This window comes from Leuresthes tenuis, unplaced genomic scaffold (assembly GCF_036924035.1).
Source record: "Leuresthes tenuis unplaced genomic scaffold, fLeuTen1.0.hap1 SCAF_1, whole genome shotgun sequence".
In the NCBI taxonomy this organism is placed as follows: Eukaryota; Metazoa; Chordata; class Actinopteri; order Atheriniformes; family Atherinopsidae; genus Leuresthes; species Leuresthes tenuis.
The window spans coordinates 38,959,820-38,980,810 of record NW_027325355.1 but is presented as its reverse complement, the minus strand read 5'-3'; the positions used below and the strand labels follow the sequence as shown (position 1 = coordinate 38,980,810).

The 20,991-nt window shown below is 42.7% G+C and overlaps 1 protein-coding gene across 1 annotated transcript; it reads right to left on the bottom strand.

Annotated features, from left to right (window-relative positions):
• Positions 1-490: 490 nt before the first annotated feature.
• pnpla4 (patatin-like phospholipase domain containing 4) lies at positions 491-13,179 on the bottom strand. The gene is made up of 7 exons (XM_072379312.1): positions 13,062-13,179; positions 9,931-10,119; positions 9,498-9,592; positions 7,582-7,717; positions 7,405-7,470; positions 3,772-3,924; positions 491-1,021 (listed from the first exon to the last, which is right to left on the bottom strand). The coding sequence occupies exons 2-7, from the start codon at positions 10,108-10,110 to the stop codon at positions 890-892; spliced, it is 762 nt and encodes a 253-aa protein (XP_072235413.1). The 5' UTR covers positions 10,111-10,119; positions 13,062-13,179; the 3' UTR covers positions 491-889.
• Positions 13,180-20,991: the final 7,812 nt, after the last annotated feature.

Genomic DNA, 20,991 nt, shown 5'->3' with positions numbered 1-20,991 from the left:
CTTGCTGTCAGCATTTACACCGAGCCCATCTGCCTCCAGACGCTCGTTTCAGCCTCCATTATCCTTACTTCTCAGCAGCTGGTGTTGTTTTCAGCATGGTTATCATGACCTTGATAATGGAGGCACATTTTTGGACATTTCTGCAAATAATCTTAAAGGATTCAGGTCATGGTCCTTTTACTCATGTCACAGCAGAAACAAAAAGAGGTTGAGATGCACATTGAAAGTGTCCTGGAGTGCCGTGGGCCGCAGTTCTCAGCGGTTTCCACTTTGCTTTATGGTACATTTTTGATGGCCTCGTCACCATGGCAACACATTCCTGTGTGTGGCTGTACATGTAACAGCAACGATGGTGAAGCTGTCACTCAACTTTCAGCTTGGTGACATGGTCTCCAGTAGAAGGAATTTCCCTTGGTTTTTTTAGGAGCATCAATCTGATAACATAGTAGACCTTAAATTGGACAGAACCACCCAATCACATCCTCAGGTGTGGCATAAACCGACTTTATTTTGCCCTTTTCAAAGTCACGTTACAGGTTTATCGGTAATGGGCAGAGACAGCGATGCTCCCTCTAAGAGTCTGAGGATGGTTTTGATTTTATGCGGGAATAAAACACTTCATTTTTACTCTATGAACTCACTGACCCGATGATGTTGCTGCAGAGCTGAGCCGTGTTAACCTCTCCTCAGTGAAGCAGCAGTGAGGAGGAGCTGCTCATGACTCCCAACATGGATACCATTCACTGTTCCACCGTTTTAAGGGACAGGAAATGAGATGCCTTCCATGAAAGGACCTTCATTGTGTTCTGATGCTGTTCCATTTAGGAAAAAAGAATAGCAAAACACAATAAATGCAGAAAAACATGTCAAAGTCAGTCGATGTGCTTCATCAGCTCATCAAGGCCTCTCTCTTCAGGAACCTCACAGCGTCGGTGAAACCTTCTTCGCATAAAGAGTTCATGGTTCTGGAGGACGGAGGGAACAGAGCCTGGTTCAAACGTTTGATGTTCTCCACCGAAAACTGAGGAAACAAATAACAAATGTAAATATTAAAGGCAATAACACGATTAGTGTTTGAATTCTAATCAGCCAGAAAGTGGATTCAGTTGCTTTTTCACTAAATTTCACAAAGTTCCACCTTTCTGCACCTTTTAGTAAAAATGGACAGAACGTAGCAGAACGTTCCCTTTCCGAAAGTATTCCTTTTTTCTCTTGACAGCGCGAGTTATCCGGTTTTGAACTAGATCAAATAATGTGTCTACTTACATTGCAAAGACTAAAGTTGTGCTCAAAAGGCGTGCGCAGACCACCTGTGCGCCGGTAAGCTAAAGCTACAGTGCACATGTGCGACAGGCACTAAGCAGAATATCCCACTATCATGGTTCTGATGTTGCCTGATTCCAGACAGTCTCTCCTACACAAATATGACACATTTTCTCTACTGACAGCATCCTATGATGAGATGCATGTAAAACAACAATTTCATAAGACTTTTTTTCTTCATATATAAGCTAATAGAAATGATTAGATTATTTTTATATTCATTCATTTATTGTTTTGTTTGTTTCTTATCGTGGAATTTCACTGGTATTTGTATCGACTACTAACTGTCTGGTATCGTGCAGATAAACCACAGCATGAAGAATGCACCTGACACACCACCTTCCTCAGATGGAGAAGATGCATACGAATGTGTGACCTTACATCCCTCAAATGTAAGAGAAAGCTTCCAGAGATAATCAGACCGGATCGGAACCCCAGCTGGTCGAGGCGGATGGCCACCCTTCCTGGTTCTGCCAGATGTTTCTTCCTGGTTCTGGTTCTGCCAGAGGTTTCTTCCTGTTAAAGGGAGTCGTTCCTTTCCACAGTCCCTCAGGCTCAGGACGGGAGATTGGACTGAAGACAAGTTTCGGTGCAATCTGTTGGTTTCCTTAGCTAGGATATTATTTTTTAATTGGCTCTATGTGAATTAATTGGATTATGATTACAATGAATTGAATTACAATTGGCTTGAATTGGACTATATTACTTAAGTGCCTTGAGATGACAATTGTTGTAATCTGGCGCTATATAAATATAATGTAAAGTCAGTTTTTTTTAATTCCTGGCATTACAATACAATCTCTATGGGTTCTGGGATACGTAACGTGACGATAGCTGGCCACGCGCTACGGTAGAGTGTACGGAGTAACCACTGAAAGAAAACGAGCTCCTGGAAAGCATGCCAGCGGTCATCAGGGGACATTTCACGGAGGAGGTCAAGTCTCCTGATTTGGTCGTCATCCAAGCGTATACCTGGGTGGTATTGCCAGTTTTTTTACCCGGTCCCCTAAACGCACCAGCATACTTGACTAAATGCACGAAGGCTACCAGCTGCAGAAGAACACTGATGCAGTCTTCATCAAGCTGCCCTCCAGAGCTTTACAAGCAGTGTGCAGGCCATAAGGCAAGAAAAAACGATATTGTTCAGTCCTTTTGAATGCAGGTACAGATGTGCAGTCTAACTCAATCCAATACAAAAGCTCTGCTGTAATTCTACATTTTCAGTTTTTCTTAACATTTTTGTTAACATTAAAAAAGTGATAATTCTACTTTATGTTTATTACTGAGGTCACAGTGGGTGATGGCGATGTATTACTGAGAATTATATTAACCGGTGTTCCTAATATTTTGTCCATTCATGAACATACAAAATAATAGAAATGCTTTTCAAAATATGATAATAATAATAAATTAAATCAACAGCAGCAGGAAGTACCAACAGGAACCACAAGACCAAGGAGAGCCTTGGGAGAAGAGGATAAGCAGAGGCTGTCTGAGGAGATCTGCACACCAAAGAAAGGTTCTCCTTCAGCGACCACCTTGAGTGCCTCGCTGCTGCAGGCAGAGATGTTTGAGCAGCACTGCAGTGCTTTTCCTGTTGAGGCTCTGCATTGGAGGGCATATCCCATGCTTAGCAAGGCAAAGCTCCAGGCAGAATTATCTCTGATCTATGAGAATCCAGAGTTCAGGGACCGCTGTGCTGCACTGGCGCTGTACCAGGTTCTGCAGAGGTACAAGCTCCAGGAGACATTTTCAGAGACTGTAGCTCTCTTGAGCATTCTTATTACCATGACAACGGCTGAAGCTGAGAGGTGTTTCTCTACACTGAAGACAATCAAGACGTTCCTGTGCAATGCAATGGGCCAGGAACTAGTCAGGAAAACGGAAGATTTCAATGAAAGGGTTATCGCTCACTCTGCTTCTTTGAAAGAGAGACGGGTTCAAATGGTCTCTCTCTCTCTCACACGCACATGTTGTTTCCTCACAAAATCACTTTTTTTTCAAAAGCTGCATTTCTCAAACAGTGTGTTTAAGATCCAAAGTAATTGTTCCCAGGGATGCACAACATCCTAAACTATATGGAGATATTTCAGTTGGAGGCAATACCGTTATCCCCTTGCTTTAAGGGCACCTGAAGTAAAAACTGGCACGACTTACCCCACTCTACGGGTTTTGTGCGTAAAGAGATCATTGGATATAATCGAAATAATTGGATAAAAAGAATCTGAGCAAGTGAATTCAGATTCATAATATCACACTAAGTTTCCAGTTCACTGGAAAACAACTTTACTCTAATAATGCAGTTCTTTATGTCAAACCCCATCGTCAGACCCCATGCAAGGTCTGACCAGCCCAGGGGCCACTGAACCCCCATCTGTGAACACCAAGCAGCCTTACAAAGCAGGTCACACTTCACCTTACCGACCGATTTGAAGATGAACTACTCACCATTATGTTCATGTTGGCAAGTTTGAGCTGGGTGTTGAAGCGCCCCCTGTGGACAGGACACACATCTTGGAGTCCAGCAAAGGGAGACACAGTAATGGTTCGTCCCACAGGCAGTACAGGCAGGCTGTCGGTGAAGCCTCCATCGATCCACCTCTAATGAAACAAAGCCAGAGAGTTTAATGTCTTCAGGGTCATGCAATCACCTATAAGTAAAGTTTTAGACTTAACATATGAGACATATAAAGGCAAATTTCACATCCTCAGCAGATAACACAGCAAATTACTGACAGTGACAGAATGATATGGTAAAGATATCTTCATCCCAGAATGGCGCCGCCCTACAGGCAGCAGCCTGCCACAGCAGCTCTGGACAAACTATTCCTTTCTTTGCATCATCTTGATATTTTTTCTGTGAAAACTGCTGGTAACTCTGGCAATTTCCTTCATCCCTGTGCAACCCTGATGTGTAACCATGGCAACAGGAACGTTGTACAGCTGTTAGAGCAGCGAACTGAGCTTTCCAAATCCTGGAATACGACCCCAAATTAAGATGAGTAGGAGAGGAGACGTCTGGATGCAGAGCAGAAACAAGGAGGAGGAAGTTTAAACCATTTCTTCCCTTGATCATCATGGGAAATGTTTATGTTTCATGTGAGATCATAAAATGGAAAGGCTTGGACCACTGATAAGGACACAGCAGGAATATCAGGAAGAGACCTGGCTGCAGGAACAACTAACACTTCTCTGCTCAGCTTTAAGACTATCCAAAATTTCTCTTTCACCCCCTTCTCTGTTAAAGAGGTTCTTACAGCCTTAAAAGACCTAGACCCTCGAAAATCAGCAGGCCCTGATAATCTTCCCCCTTACTTTTTACGTTTGGCCGCACAGCCTGTATCTCACATTTTTAATCTTTCTATCCAGAGCAACGTCATTCCAGATGTGTGGAAAACTGCTCATGTCCTCCCACACCTGAAAGGGGGTGACCCCACTTTATTGAATAATTATAGACCCATCTCCAAGCTCTCGATTTTAGCAAAAGTTCTTGAAAGGCTGGTGAATGACCAGGTCAAGGACTACCTGAGCCTGAACAATATTTTATCTCCCTTTCAGTCAGGTTTTAGGAAGCGGCATAGTACAGCAACTGCTGCCGTTAAGGTGATAAATGATAATGTGGAAGCCATGGATGCCAAGAAATACTGCACTGCCCTTTTTATTGATCTTTCAAAGGCATTTGATACAGTCGATCAGAGTATTTTATATCAGCGACTGTCTACCATTGGAATGTCAGACCATGCTGTTGGCTGGTTCTCCAACTACCTTTCCGGCCGCAAGCAGTGTGTGCAGTCCGATGGTCTTAGCTCCGGGTTCCTAAACACTTTAAATGGTGTGCCGCAAGGTTCCGTCTTAGGACCCACTCTTTTTGTTATTTATGTGAATGGGGTAGGCCAAAACATAAATGCATCTGTGCATCTTTATGCTGATGATACTGTTGTCTATTGTTGCGCATCTTCTGTCGCCCAGGTGTTCAAAGAACTGCAGTCTGCTTTTGACACCATTCAGGCACAATTGTCTCATCTCAGGCTAGTTCTAAATGCAGGTAAAACTAAGTCTATGTTCTTTTCAAATAAAAAGAAGGTGCCTGCTGTTTTACCCTGTATTATGTCTGCTCAGGGTACCCATATTGAGTCTGTGGCCACTTATAAATACCTTGGCATTACATTGGACGATAGCCTTTCTTTTAAATGCCATATTGACCAATTACTGAAGAAACTTCAATTAAAACTGGGGTTTTTCTTTGGAAATAGAGCCTGTTTTTCTTTTAATGCAAGAAAACATATTGTTGCAGCCACTTTCTTGCCACTCCTGGATTATGGTGATGTTGTTTATATGAAAGCCTCTGCTCACTCCCTACATCTACTGGATGTTGCATATCACGGATCTTTGAGATTCATAACTGGTTGTAAACACATCACTGCACTTTGTACTCTCTCACTGACTGGTCTTCACTTTCCATGCGCAGAACCACCCACTGGTATCTATTTATCTACAAATCCATCATTGGACTACTCCCCTCATATTTGTCCACATACTTGACATGGAAACAGTCTGATCATAGCCTCCGGTCCCTGGATTTCATCACATTTGCCATCCCCTCAGTCCGTACTGAACTTGGCAAAAAGGCGTTCTCCTATGCTGCGCCTGTAACATGGAACAGGCTCCAACAGAAGCTGAAGCTGTCCAGTTTTATTTCACTGGAGGACTTCAAATTACTTGTAGGAAGGCTGGTGAGACAGTCAGTGGGGGTTTATTATTATTAATTATCATATGTTCCTGTTTTTGTCTCTTGTACGTTCAGTTAATCTGTAACTTTGTGTTTTGCTGCTGCCTACCTAAAACAGGTCTCTCTTGCAAATGAGACCCTGGGTCTCAATGACATTTTACCTGTATAAATAAAGGTTAATAAATAAAAATCCGGGCAGACAGAGACTGCAGACAGAGTGGTAACAGTAAGGGAGGAGGATTACAGAGCCGGTTAACAACTGATGGTGGAATCCTGGACCTGGCTACAGGAACAACTCTAACAGCTCTTTGCTCAGCTTTAAAACTATCCGAGCAGACAGAGACTGCAGACAGAGCGCTAACAGTAAAGGAGGAGGATCACAGAGCTGGTTAACAACAGATGGTGGAATCCTGGACCTGGCTGCAGGAACAACTCTAACAGCTCTCTGCTCAGCTTTATGACTGTCCGGGCAGACAGAGACTGCAGACAGAGCGCTAACAGTAAAGGAGGAGGATCACAGAGCTGGTTAACAACAGATGGTGGAATCCTGGACCTGGCTGCAGGAACAACTCTAACAGCTCTCTGCTCAGCTTTAAGACTATCCGGACAGACAGAGACTGCAGACAGAGCAGTAACAGTAAAGGAGGAGGAATGCAGAGCTGGTTAACAACAGATGGTGTAATCCTGGACCTGGCTGCAGGAACAACTCTAACAGCTCTCTGCTCAGCTTTAAGACTATCCAGGCAGACAGAGACTGCATACAGAGCGCTAACAGTAAAGGAGGAGGAATGCAGAGCTGGTTAACAACAGATGGTGTAATCCTGGACCTGGCTGCAGGAACAACTCTAACAGCTCTCTGCTCAGCTTTAAGACTATCCAGGCAGACAGAGACTGCAGACAGAGCGCTGACAGTAAAGGAGGAGGATCACAGAGCTGGTTAACAACAGATGGTGGAATCCTGGACGTGTCACTGAGAAGGAGCGTCTCTGCAGCCCAGATGTTGAACTGCTGGCTGTGAGTTTCTGTCCATGTTGTCTGCTGAGAGTTCACCTGAGTTACCTGCTGACGCTGTGTGTGACATCATCAGCTGAGTTGTCGCTAAGCAAAAACAACACCCCAACCCATAGAAGGCGACCTCTTAAGATTTGTACCAAACCTTCCTCTCTGCTGATTTATATTTTATTCGGTTATCTGTCTAGAACAACAGCATATCTTTAAAAATAATTAATACAGCAGAAATACAATTTCCCTTTGGGGATTAATACATTTTCATTGAACTGAATTGAAATAATTAATCTGTGTTTTTCAGATAAGCCTCATTATTTAGACAGACCACAGAAAAAGCAAATTACCTCTCCTCTAAACTCCAGCGGTTTTAGTCCAGCATAGACGGGCACAAAGCTGCTGGCTAGCAGAGCCTGAAGAGGTCACAGGACCAGAGGGTTATGAAGACATTCATTAAACAAGACTTTATTCATTCCATTTTAGGGTCAAAGCAGTAAAAACAGAGCGAGAGAGATGCCGCTTACCTTTATGAGCTCATCCCTGGAGTTAAACCTGGACACAATGTGATTTTTGCCACTTTTGGAGTGTGTTATTGAGATATGAAGGCGATCACAGGCCAGACTGTGAGCATCTCTGGGCAGAATCTCATCTATCCCCTCCCTGCAGAGTAGCCACACACAGATGCTCATTTGTTAGGGTTTTATTAATGATATCCCCATATGGTTTTACAAACACAATACTTTGTACAGCAACATGTAATTACCACTCAAGCTGTTGAATGTATGCAACCCTAACTCTAACTTACATACTAACACAGCGCCGCTTATCAGACAACAGAGATGCTTTATGAATGCACTCGGCACCTTTGAATCATTCTATTACCACGTCATTCTGAAACCTGTTATTTCCTGTAGTTCTAACTGATAATACTTTTGTTTTTCTGGAGTAAATGAAACAATCATTTTTAGCCATCTGCCAGCAGTGATCAACATTTGTCTCAGAGAGTCTCAGAGACACAAGCTACAACAGAAACACACACATTAGATGAGAGCTGCTTCCACATGTGAGTGGGCACAGCAGTCAGAGACTCGCAGCTCGGTGTCCTCTGGTGTTCAAAGAGGTAGACAAATGTCGAGGACACGGTATATAACAGCATCACTCAGCCTTTGGTCTATAGCCCTTGGTAGTAAAGTCAGTTTTGCCGTGGTTGACAAGGCTCACACCATCTACTGCAGGAGGAGGTCCGAGCTGGCGTGGAGGAGAAGTGAGTGAGCAGCAGGGAGCGCGGCGCTCTGCAGAATAAGGTCTCATTGGCAGACTGCCATCATGTCTGGTTCCTTGTGAAAGCCGTCAACGATGCCCTTCCAAGCCCGGCAAACGTCCATGCCTGGGGGAAGAGGTTGACACCCTCCTGGCCTCTTTGCACTGGAAGAGCCTCATTAGAAAATCAGCAGCTGCCCAAAGGCTCTCGTGGATGACCACCATCACTGGCGCCACGACCAGCAGCTTAAGGAAGTTGCTCAGAGTCAGGTCTCGACCATCAGCGCCAGCAAACAACATCAAAGCTGGTGAGAAAACCCGGGCAGAGGCAGAAACAACAGGTCTCCTCAACAAAGCCTCTGACAGCAGTAACAGAGGTCGGCTACAGAAGACTTAAAGGACGCTCACCCTGCAGAGTCAAAGAGCAGCAAGAAGAGGGCCATCAGATCCACAAGTGAGGCCCCAGAGAAAGCCATGAGGTGCCTTTAGATGAAGAAGGCTGATCAGCTCCAAACCTGCGTTGATTTTCTTCTTTTAAGTGATCATCAAAGACTTCCTTCTGACCACATTTCTTCCTTAAAGATGATAGCTGACTCCTATTCATTTCATTATATAGCAATTCTTTTTTTGTCTCATCGGTACATTCTTCAGCTGCTGGACAATTTGACTTTCCCTCATGGGGTACGAATTAAGTGTTTTCTGTTCTATTCCTTTAGGTTTCATTGATGTGTTGATAGCTTTCAATCCAACTTTGGCAGTTTCAGCAGTCTCCTTTGTTGTTTTGTCTGCTTGATGCAGCCCAATAATCCGACCCTTGTGAAACAGAGGAAGCTGATTTCTCCAACCACAGGAAGCGTCCTCTGACATGGCCGTGACAGAAAGGAGAACGTTCAATGACTAGCTGCCTTAAACAGTGTATCTGTTGTTTGGTATCATCATCAGAGCATTGCACAGATCCCACCTCTGGTCTAATGATGGTGCAACACAAAAAAAACCATTCATCTTGAGGGTGACAACAATCTTAGAGAAAAAAATCAATGTTCAAACTAAATGTGAACTGATATTTAGTCTCTCCTGCAGTTCTTGGGATAAGTTCCCAGCATGTGTTCATTTTGCTTCATATAATGTTCTAATCTACTGAGTTATGGTAAAACTAAGATGTTTGGTCTGATGTGATCACCTCAGAGTGAGCATGAAGTTGTATCCTGGGGTGACGGCTCCAAACCTCTGCCGTCTCACACTCTCAGCGAAGCTGTGGGTGAATTCTTTACAGTGCTGGAAGAAGGAAACATCACCACACCGTCCTCATCCAAACACTTCCATTAAAAACTCAAGCATTTAACTACTGCTTTGAACAATGGTCAACAATCTCTCAGCACCATTTTCCTACTAAAGGGGAAAGCAACCTGCACAACACAGTTTTCCTGCTGGAAAGTTAAAATGTTGAATATCTTACAACATGCTGACAAAGTTCTAAATTCCACACTCACTATTCACATAAGACAGAAGTTTTGATCGCGAAACACGAATAAAATTCCATTTCTACGTTGTCCATGAAGTTATGGAGATACCTGAAAGCCCAACACCACCTCGTTGACCCCTACATGTCCTACCTCCAGCTTATCAGGGGCGGTGATCATCACAGCAGCCACAAGCGCTCCAGCTGAGGCCCCTGCACAGGCCCTAAGAGAGCCCAGCAGCTTGTCCCCGTGCCGGAGAAAGGCCCCCACAGCACCCAGGTGGTAGATCCCCACAAACCCACAAGCAGCAAAGGACAGGTTCAGGACTGTCATCCTCACCACCTACATGTGAGTTTAGAAAGGACAAAGTAAAAATGGGAGTTTTCTGTGTAATACATACATGTAGTGGGCACTGGTCAAGGCTGGAAAATAAGAGCTCTACATTCAAAAAAATCATTTATATACCGCTGAGTATTATTCTCTGTGTTGGTAGCTGCAGACCCTAATTTCAGAACATCTTTGTAGATGTATAAAGTTGTGATATCAATACCACCAGCTGAAAAATTAGAGGCATCACATTTACAGTTAAATAAGAAATGAGAGCACAACAGAAGTGAAGTATCAAGCCATCCATCCATGGCAGAACCGCATCATCCTCCAAAAGCAGAGACGTAACCCTGAGTTTCCCAAACCAGATGCCATCCTTTCCCACTACTACACCTCCAGATCCTGTCCATGAAAACCACAAACTGGATCAGTGGAGACTCTCAGATTACAGCAGTAATGGAACTACTGAAGTCCAAATAGTAACTTTGTCCTCTTCTCTGTCATAACAGGAGGTGGTACACAACGTGATATAGCTAAAAAAGAAACTAGCTCTGACATGAATTATTTTTATCATCTGTTCATTCTGTGTTCATGAAAATAACTAATCCGGCTCATCACCTTTGACTCGTCATAGCATTGATCAAACATACAGGAGTCTGACCTTACTGGGCCTGTACTAAGAAGCAGGTTCAACATATGCAGGGTAGCTTCAGGTCATCAGGCTTAACTAACCCTGACTTTGGAGATCTCACCAAGCTGTACAAAGACAATGATTATCAACTCGTCAGTGAGGCAAGGTTTTCTGACTATCGGACTCTACCCGACTCTATCTGACTTTACCTGACTCTCTGACTCTACCCGACTCTACCCGACTCTATCTGACTTTACCTGACTTTCTCTGACTCTACCTGACTTAATCTGACTATCTGACTTAATCTGACTCTATCTGACTTAATCCGACTCTACCTGACTTAATCTGACTATCTGACTTAATCTGACTCTATCTGACTTAATCTGACTCTACTTGACTTAATCTGACTCTATCTGACTTAATCTGACTCTACCTGACTTAATCTGACTCTACCTGACTCTACCTGACTCTACCTGACTTAATCTGACTTAATCTGACTCTACCTGACTTAATCTGACTCTACCTGACTTAATCTGACTCTACCTGACTTAATCTGACTTAATCTGACTCTACCTGACTTAATCTGACTCTACCTGACTTAATCTGACTCTACCTGACTCTACCTGACTCTGACTCTACCTGAATCTACCTGACTCTATCCGAATCTCTCCAACTCTATTTGAATCTATCCGACTCTATACAACTTTACCCAGGCATCTCATATACAGAGATTTAATTAATAATAATTAATAGGAAGGATGAAAAAATTAATAAGAATGCACTTTTTGTAGATTAGAACGTCAAACAGCATCACAGAGCTAAACCTGAAGTTTCCTCGCTCAGCCACTCATCCTGCCTCAAAGACTTGATCTCTTCCTCCAGCCTCATCAGAGTAGCACATGTTCATTTGTTATAGATAAATAGCTCCAATTTCTGACAGCTCAGGTCTGATTGGACTGATTTTCATTACTTTCTGTCCATTTCAGGTGGCTGATTTCTCTGTTTAGTTTGGAAAGTTGTAAGGAAACACGGACAGGAAGGACACAGAGGTTCTGTAAGAATGAAATACATCCTCACAGCGTCTTTGGTATAGGTTAACGTACAGAAATAAAAAACATTGACTTTAAATGAAGAGAGAAAGATTTGAACGGTCCTGAGCTTTGAACTGATCCATTCTTAGAACCTGGGTGGATGGACCCAGGTAGGCTGACTGCAGACACAGAACTCTGACTCATGCAACTGTACTGAAGAGGTGGGCTGAAACTAGCAGAGAAGCCCGACTTTCTTGTCATTGTCAACCATTTTGGCAGTGTTCATGTCCTTTTAATGACATTAAATGCCATCTGACCTGATGGTGAAGCTGAAGTGGGAATGACAGCTCCGGCTCAGCAGCTGCTAATCAGCCAAACAGCAGCATCAGACGCCAGTACATTTCAGCTCCGTGCTCACACAGGATCCTGATGTCATTTGCTTGCATGTTTCAACAACACAATTCTCAGATTTTCTTTCAACATTGAACATTGTTCAAAAGACAGAAAAAAAACGTTCTCGTGTGAAGACTTTCTTCTGCTCACGAGAACGTTTTTTTTCTTTCCCCCGGTTGGTCCTCGTGTGGCCCTCTGGATCTTGGCCTGGTTTGGGACTGGTTCACCGGTGGCTCCTTGTTCTCCTTTGTATTCTTTGTTATTGGTTGAGCTCTATTATCATTACTTTTATTCTCATTATCGTGAATCGTTTTACTATCATTATCATCAGCATTATTAATTCATCTACATTTCACTTTTAGCTTTTATTTTTAGGTTTTACTGTAATGTTCAGCTTGGTCATAAATCCTTTTCTGTCTTTATCGGTTGATAAATAGATCAATTTTTGCTGACTCTACCATGGAGGCATGAAATAGAGCTGAATCAATCACCAGCTAAAATTGCTTCATCGTGACCCCAGCAATGATAAAACAGCAATAAAATCTTTTTAGCTTAATATCAGATGGTAAAATACTCAAGTTTGAAAGGAACCTAAAATGATCCCTTAAGAAGCCATTAGAGGTGAGAGAAGTGGTTGATAAATGCTTTGATTTCCCCAAAAGTAACAGTGAGCGACCGTAATGACAAAAAGAATGCAGAATCTAATGAATACAGTTAAGAAACTGATTTACTTCTGTGTTGTCCTATGTCTTGTTTAAAGTTGTCTGATTGCTTTAATAATCAAAAGCAGACCTGCCATGTGAGTGACAACGTTCGGTCTGACGTCTCCCAGCCTGTTAAAGCACAGAAAACAAAGCCAGCCAAAGTCACAACAAGCTAACATGCTAACACTGACAACGTACCGTGTTTCGGTCCCAGCGTAGTCAGCCTGTGAGTTAAAATGACTCCGAATTACTGAGAAATATAAAGAATCAACAGCCTTTTTGAAACAGAACTCATATTGCTTAACTGCTCTCTAAGAACCGGAAGTAAATAGCATTCCTTCCGCTTTCAAAATAAAAGGTTTACCGTCATGAGCAATCTGACGCGCACCGTGACAGGAATTCATTTACTTCCCCTTTCAGATAAAATGTTTTTATCGGTACAGTTCACGACTCAAATATAAAACTTTAACAGCAGAAGACCACTGTAATAAAACAGAAAAATACTGTGGGGACTATATCATAAATATATTCTAAAGTTTTCAAGAAATAAACAGCCTGCTCAGCAAGTAACTATGTCACAGTTTTATCTTTCATCTGTCATGTGCCGTCTATCCTCTCACCAGCCTTTATTTCAGCTTGTGCAACTCAACAACATTCATGACAGATTTTAGAATTATACAGGAAAAAATCTCATTGAGTTCATATAGCATTTAGTCTAAGTTCATGCGATTTATTGGGCGGTACCGTATCGAGTCAATCCTCTTTATTCACATGTTGGCAGGAAAATTCGAAGATAAGTTCTGCAATTTACTGAATAATTTACTGAACAATACAAACGTAAATTTAACTATTATTTATATGGTCAAAAAAAATAATTAAAGATAAAACAGTCAGTACTTGAACACCTTTATTTTTCAATACAGCCTGAATCCCTTTCTTATAATTTCTTTAAAAGGTGACATATTCAGTAAAAAACCCTTCTTCCTGTTCCTGGGAGCATATATCAGGGTGTCTGTGTCGTGAACGAATCAATACTGTTTCCTGTGCGAGGAGCCGTAACCCGAGGAGTTGAGTCGTGAACGAATCAATCCTGTTTCCTGTGCGAGGAGCCGTAACCCGAGGAGTTGAGTCGTGAACGAATCAATACTGTTTCCTGTGCGAGGAGTCGTAACCCGAGGAGTTGAGTCGTGAACGAATCAATACTGTTTCCTGTGCGAGGAGTCGTAACCGAGGAGTTGAGTCGTGAACGAATCAATACTGTTTCCTGTGCGAGGAGCAGTAACCCGAGGAGTTGAGTCGTGAAGGAATCAAAATTGTTTCCTGTCCTGCTGACTGAGCTTATGCAGCTGCCGCCTGCCATGTGGCGAGAGAGGGTACTGCATGGAAATGAATTAATCATTTCTGTTTCCTGTCGTGCTGACTGAGTTTATGCAGCAGCTGCCGAAGGGTACTGCATGAAAATTAACGAATCACTCACTGAGACGACTCGTTACTCCCTAATCATATAAAAGATTAGTTGATATCGAACGAATCATTCGCGAACGATACATCACTACCCTGCTGGACGAATGAAGCCAGCTTCTGGTGGAAATGTTCTGCTGTCAGCTGTACTGAGGAGCATGCATCTTCCATCCAGCAGCAGCCTCAGAGGATATAAGAGCCCAGTGGATAAACTATATCTGAGGCTAATGTTCCAGCAGAGTTAGCTAAAGACTGAATGTGCAGCAGCCACTTTTCATCCCACTGTTTTAACAACTTGGTCCAGTTCAACGCTGGACTGAAGGAACTGAGCCACAAAGAGGATCAGTTCCAGCTCTCAGAGCCTGAACTTCAGAGCAGGGAAATGGAAGCATCTGAGAAATAACTCCTCATGGTTTATTTATTGATTTATTTCTTCCTTTAGCAGCAGCTAACGCTAACAGCTTAGCTAATGAAGATGACGTACACCAACTTCTAAGGAGTTACTGCTGTTCCTTTCTGAAAGATGAACATTATTGTTCCCGCATTACTTTGTTAGCTGAAGCTTTCTAGTTGAACGGTTCCGTTCTGTAACTCAGACAACCTGCAGCTGTGTTTAAGGTGTGTTTCCAACACAACACCGGTCCTCTCCTCACTCTCGTTTCTAAACATTTGTTAAATGCACGTATTAATTAATAGTATAGGCATTAGTTATGGCACCACAGTGTTAGAATAAAGTCAGGAAGAATCTCATGAGAGTTGTGGTGCTCTCCCGTGATCTCGTTCCTTCTGTGTAAGGTGGTCATAAAATTCAATCCAGGCTGTTTTAAGGCGGTCTTTCTCCCAACTTGGGGTTACGACTAAATCAGACATGTTTAATATTATGCAAATTGTGTTGTTAAATGACGCATTCTGCGTTTTTAACCAGTAAGTGTCGCTGTTGTCACGTCCAAACAGGAAGCAGGGGAAGCTGTGCTTGAGAATTACCATGACGACGAGGCAAAAACTGTACGGTTCAACCGTACGGTTTTTGCCTCGTCGTCATGGTAATACAGTTTTTGAAGGAGGACTAACTACATTATGACAACAGCAAGAATGTCTCTACAATGTTTCTTCTCATTTTAACCAAAACAGAATGAAGAAAAAGTGGGAAGAAGCTGATCCAGCAGTAGATTCACTCCACATTCTACGGTGTCATTTTCTTATTCACTGCTGTTTTTTCTGCACACAACACGGCACTTAAAAGTTGTCCAGTGTATGAGAGGCTTAAAATACAAGAAAAAGACTTGACCTGCTACAGCCACAAACTGAATGTCCTCTCACAGTCAGCAGAGATGATCCATCCTTTTTCTGTACCCGCTTAACCTGATACTTCGGTGGCTGTCTTTTACAGGACAGACACAGAAACCATGCATGTTTACTCTTATGGACCTAATGTTGACCCCTGAGTATAAAATCTTTATCAACATGTTACAAAGTCTATATAACTCTGCAATGGAGTTAATGATACATTCCACTTAAAAAACATGTAATAAAGTTTTTCGTTTGACTCAAATCAGGTTAAACAGACGAACAGATTTCATGTCTTATCCAGACACTTTGATTCATTCATTGGTACCTTGACTCCTGTCTTTTTGACAGCTAAGGTCTAAATTCAATTCAATTCAATTCAATTCAATTCAATTCAATTCAATTCAATTCAATTCAATTCAATTCAATTCAATTCAATTCAATTTTATTTATATAGCGCCAGATTACAACAATTGTCATCTCAAGGCACTTAAGTAATATAGTCCAATTCAAGCCAATTGGAATTCAATTCATTGTAATCATAATCCAATTAATTCATATAGAGCTAATTAAAAAAATAATATCCTAGCTAAGGAAACCAACAGATTGCACTGAAACTTGTCTTCAGTCCAATCTCCCGTCCTGAGCGTGCCTGTGGTGACTGTGGAAAGGAACGACTCCCTTTTAACAGGAAGAAACCTCTGGCAGAACCAGACTCAGGAAGAAACCTCTGGCAGAACCAGAACCAGGAAGAAACAACCAGCTGGGGTTTGAGAAGACAGAAAAGAGGGAAAAGAGGGGGGAAAAACACCATAACGCCATTCAAAGGATACCTGCTGGAACAGGGAAACACAAGTTAATAACCACAATAATGTCACATGTACATAATATCATTTGTGAAATTAAACTGACTGGAGGAAAGGTGTGACAGATGAGGTCCCCCAGCAGTCTAAGCCTACAGCAGCTTAACTATGGGATGTTTCAGGATTACCTGAGCCATCCCTAACTATAAGCTTTATCAAAAAGGAAAGTTTTAAGCCTAATCTTAAAAGTGGAAAGGGTGTCTGCTTCCCGGACATTTACTGGCAGCTTATTCCACAGAGAGGGGCCTGATAACTGAAGGCTCTGCCTCCCATTCTACTTTTAGAAACTCTGGGAACAACAAGTAAACCTGCAGTTTGGGAGCGAAGTGCTCTGTTAGGAAAATATCTTACAATGAGATCTTTAAGATATGATGGAGCTCGGTCATTAAGAGCTTTATATGTGAGGAGAAGAATCTTAAATTCTATTCTGAATTTCACAGGGAGCCAATGAAGAGAAGCTATAACTGGAGAAACATGATCTCTCCTGTTAGTTCTCTCATAGTTCTCAAATCAGTGGGTCTACATGATGAGATGAACTGGATTATAGCTATAGTTGGGTTTTGCTCCTTATCTGAGGGTAATTATGCTTGGATATATGGCAGTGAATGAATGGAATCACTGGCACAAAGCATGTCATACCCTGGTACGATAGGTGGCGCTGTACCCATTTCAGCTATCGCTAATAGAGCCACTTCCTGTTGACGTCTTCACCACCAACAACAACAAACTCAGGCATTCAGAAAGATGGCGAACGCGGAGCGAGATGAAGCTGCGTCCCTCTCCATCTGTGATGAGCTGGTTATGGCACAGACGATGCACAACGGCGCATTCTCCATCTCGTTGTTTGTTTCTTTCTGACGGCAGCGACAGCAACAGTAATATCGTCTCCTTCCACTTCCGGGTGACAATCACGGGGAAAAATCTGGAGCATGCGCAGAACGCTTGATCCGATCCACGGTCATCTCCAGGCACGTTAAGTGGACATTTGGATCGAGTTATCTCAGGGTCTTAATTCGATCACAAGTAACCCGATCCGATTCAACTTCTTGTCAGATTAGGTTTGTTACATGAACTGAATAACTCAGTCTTATTGTAATTTAGCCATTAATCCGATCCAATTGCCCGCATGTAACCGCACTGTGTGTTGACGGCTTCCTCACATCGGAGCATTAGCTGAACAGCACAGATGCATCGTCTCACTTCCACTGATGCTTCAGTTTACAGTCAACTTTCAGAATTTAGATTCTGAAGAAAGCAGCTAAACTTCAACCCAAAATGTGGCCATGGTACTCCTCTTAAACATTGAATATGAATATTTCATAGTTCCATTATTTAAAAGCCCAAATAATTAACCAGCATGCACTTTTTCTGTTAGCTCTAGCTTGAGTTTTCTCTCCTAAAGCTGTGTTCCTGGAGTGTAATTCTTCCTCTTTATTCCACTTCAGTCAGCATTTACTTCCCTTGGACCGTCTGCCATCAGTATTCTCTGTATTATGCTCTTGTCCTGCTTTCCTGGCATGTCAGCACAAATTAGCATTTTTTTTACTGTTGCCTATAATCATTTGTTGCAAAAATAGTGAATAAGGGGTGTTTACACGGGAAAGACAGAGCTGAACTGAATGATCAGGGGAATAAAACACCACTTCTTCATGTCATTTTGAAGAATTTAATATGTAGATTTCATCCTCATCAATATCACACAACTTAATCCAGTAATATTAGTTACTGTTTGCTCATCAGATTATTCTGCTTTTCAGTCTGTAATTCCTAATCTGCATGGCAAGGACATCTGAACTCTCCAGTCATCTGGTACATATGGTGTCACAGAGGGAGAGTGAGTGGAGTATAAAACAAATACTGTCATGATTATATATATAATACTATAATACTAGATAAATACTATGCTGATTAATTATACTTATTTATTTCTGTAAGACCTGTCACGTCACGTTTTGAGTTCTGTTTTGTCTTGTCTTGTTTTCAGGTTTTAGGTTAATCTGTTGTCATGTTTTTCACGTTAGGTTCACTCAAGTCCATCACCAATCACCTCCCTAAGTATTTAGTTTCCCCAGTCACGGTGCAGAATCGTTACCTCACCTTTCCCCATGGTTCACGGTCACAGTTTGTCAGGTCAGGTGTTGCCTCTTAATTTTCATAGTCTCATCTTGTTTCATTAGCCATAGTCTTGTTATGTGTCACAGTTTAAGATTTTTGGTATCTGGCTCAGCCGCGCTTTATGTTCTCGTTTTTGTAATAAATCAAGTTTTGCTTAAGTTCTGCATCTGGGTCCTCCCTTCAACACCACGTTCTGACAAGACCAGAATTACAAACCACTATATACAGATGCCATATGGCAAATATTGCTGACTGACAGTCAATACCTAAGTTTTCCTTGTGTTATATAAAAATCTACTAAACATCAAAACAAAAGACAGATGAATAGGTGGCTGTAGCTCCTGTGAAAAGGTAATCTGCTAATCAGTGGTTTGTTTCTCATCCTCCCTGGACCACATATCAAAGTGTCCTTGGGCAACTCTCAGCCACATTACCACCATCTGTGTGTAAATGTGAAAAAAGGCACTGTGTAGCCTAAATGTCCTCTCCAGTATAGACTGAATGGGTAAAATGTAGCTCGTAGAGTAAAAAAAGCTGGACTAGAAGGGTCCAGCTCATTGAACATGGTGATATCAGCAAAATATTAGCAGTGCATCGTGTAGTGCAGCCGCTTAATGGATGAGGGAAATATTAGCAGTGCATCGTGCAGTGCAGCCGCTTAATGGATGAGGGAAATATTAGCAGTGCAGTGCAGCCGCTTAATGGATGAGGGAAATATTAGCAGGGCATCGTGCAGTGCAGCCCCTTAATGGATGAAGGAAATATTAGCAGGGCATCGTGCAGTGCAGCCCCTTAATGGATGAAGGAAATATTAGCAGTGCATCGTGCAGTGCAGCCCCTTAATGGATGAGGGAAATATTAGCAGTGCATCGTGCAGTGCAGCCGCTTAATGGATGAGGGAAATATTAGCAGGGCATCGTTCAGTGCAGCCGCTTAATGGATGAGGGAAATATTAGCAGTGCATCGTGCAGTGCAGCCGCTTAATGGATGAGGGAAATATTAGCAGGGCATCGTGCAGTGCAGCCCCTTAATGGATGAAGGAAATATTAGCAGGGCATCGTGCAGTGCAGCCCCTTAATGGATGAAGGAAATATTAGCAGTGCATCGTGCAGTGCAGCCCCTTAATGGATGAGGGAAATATTAGCAGTGCATCGTGCAGTGCAGCCGCTTAATGGATGAGGGAAATATTAGCAGGGCATCGTGCAGTGCAGCCCCTTAATGGATGAAGGAAATATTAGCAGTGCATCGTGCAGTGCAGCCGCTTAATGGATGAGGGAAATATTAGCAGTGCATCGGTGCAGTGCAGCCCCTTAATGGATGGGGGAAATATTAGCAGTGCATCGGTGCAGTGCAGCCGCTTAATGGATGAGGGAAATATTAGCAGTGCATCGGTGCAGTGCAGCCCCTTAATGGATGAGGGAAATATTAGCAGTGCATCGTGCAGTGCAGCCGCTTAATGGATGAGGGAAATATTAGCAGTGCATCGTGCAGTGCAGCCCCTTAATGGATGAGGGAAATATTAGCAGTGCATCGTGCAGTGCAGCCCCTTAATGGATGAGGGAAATATTAGCAGTGCATCGTGCAGTGCAGCCCCTTAATGGATGAGGGAAATATTAGCAGTGCATCGGTGCAGTGCAGCCCCTTAATGGATGAAGGAAATATTAGCAGTGCATCGTGCAGTGCAGCCGCTTAATGGATGAGGGAAATATTAGCAGTGCATCGTGCAGTGCAGCCCCTTAATGGATGAGGGAAATATTAGCAGTGCATCGTGCAGTGCAGCCCCTTAATGGATGAGGGAAATATTAGCAGTGCATCGTGCAGTGCAGCCCCTTAATGGATGAGGGAAATATTAGCAGTGCATCGGTGCAGTGCAGCCCCTTAATGGATGAAGGAAATATTAGCAGTGCATCGTGCAGTGCAGCCCCTTAATGGATGAAGGAAATATTAGCAGTGCATCGTGCAGTGCAGCCGCTTAATGGATGAGGGAAATATTAGCAGTGCATCGTGCAGTGCAGCCCCTTAATGGATGGGGGAAATATTACCAGTGCATCGGTGCAGCCATTTAATGGATGAGTAAAATATCAGCAGTACATCGTGCAGTGCAGCCACGTAATGGATGAGCTCCTTAAACTGTAAAGTAAAACCCCGCTTTATATAAAGCCAGAGCTGTTTTCGACACAGAGCCAGCCTTCTTAATGTTTTTCATGTGTAAAGGATATGAAACATCAGCTTGGTCTGTTTTCCAGCTGAACTCCAAGTTTTACTGGAAATCTAAGATGAACTGGGAGAAATGGTGAGAGTACAACCTCTGTGCTTCTGCCTTCTTACTCGGACACAAAACCTTTCAGCCTCACAACCTGTTTTCTGGAGCTTCTCACATAGCAGTGCAGGTTAAATCATAC

What these genes read in the sequence shown, in the direction of transcription:
- pnpla4 (XM_072379312.1), bottom strand. Translation starts at nt 10,110, where the DNA reads ATGACAGTCCTGAACCTGTCCTTTGCTGCTTGTGGGTTTGTGGGGATC. An exon ending in CCGCCCCTGATAAGCTGGAG is followed by an intron (nt 9,593 to 9,930) that starts GTAGGACATGTA and finishes TCCTTCTTCCAG; the next exon opens with CACTGTAAAGAATTCACCCA. An exon ending in AACTTCATGCTCACTCTGAG is followed by an intron (nt 7,718 to 9,497) that starts GTGATCACATCA and finishes GCTACTCTGCAG; the next exon opens with GGAGGGGATAGATGAGATTC.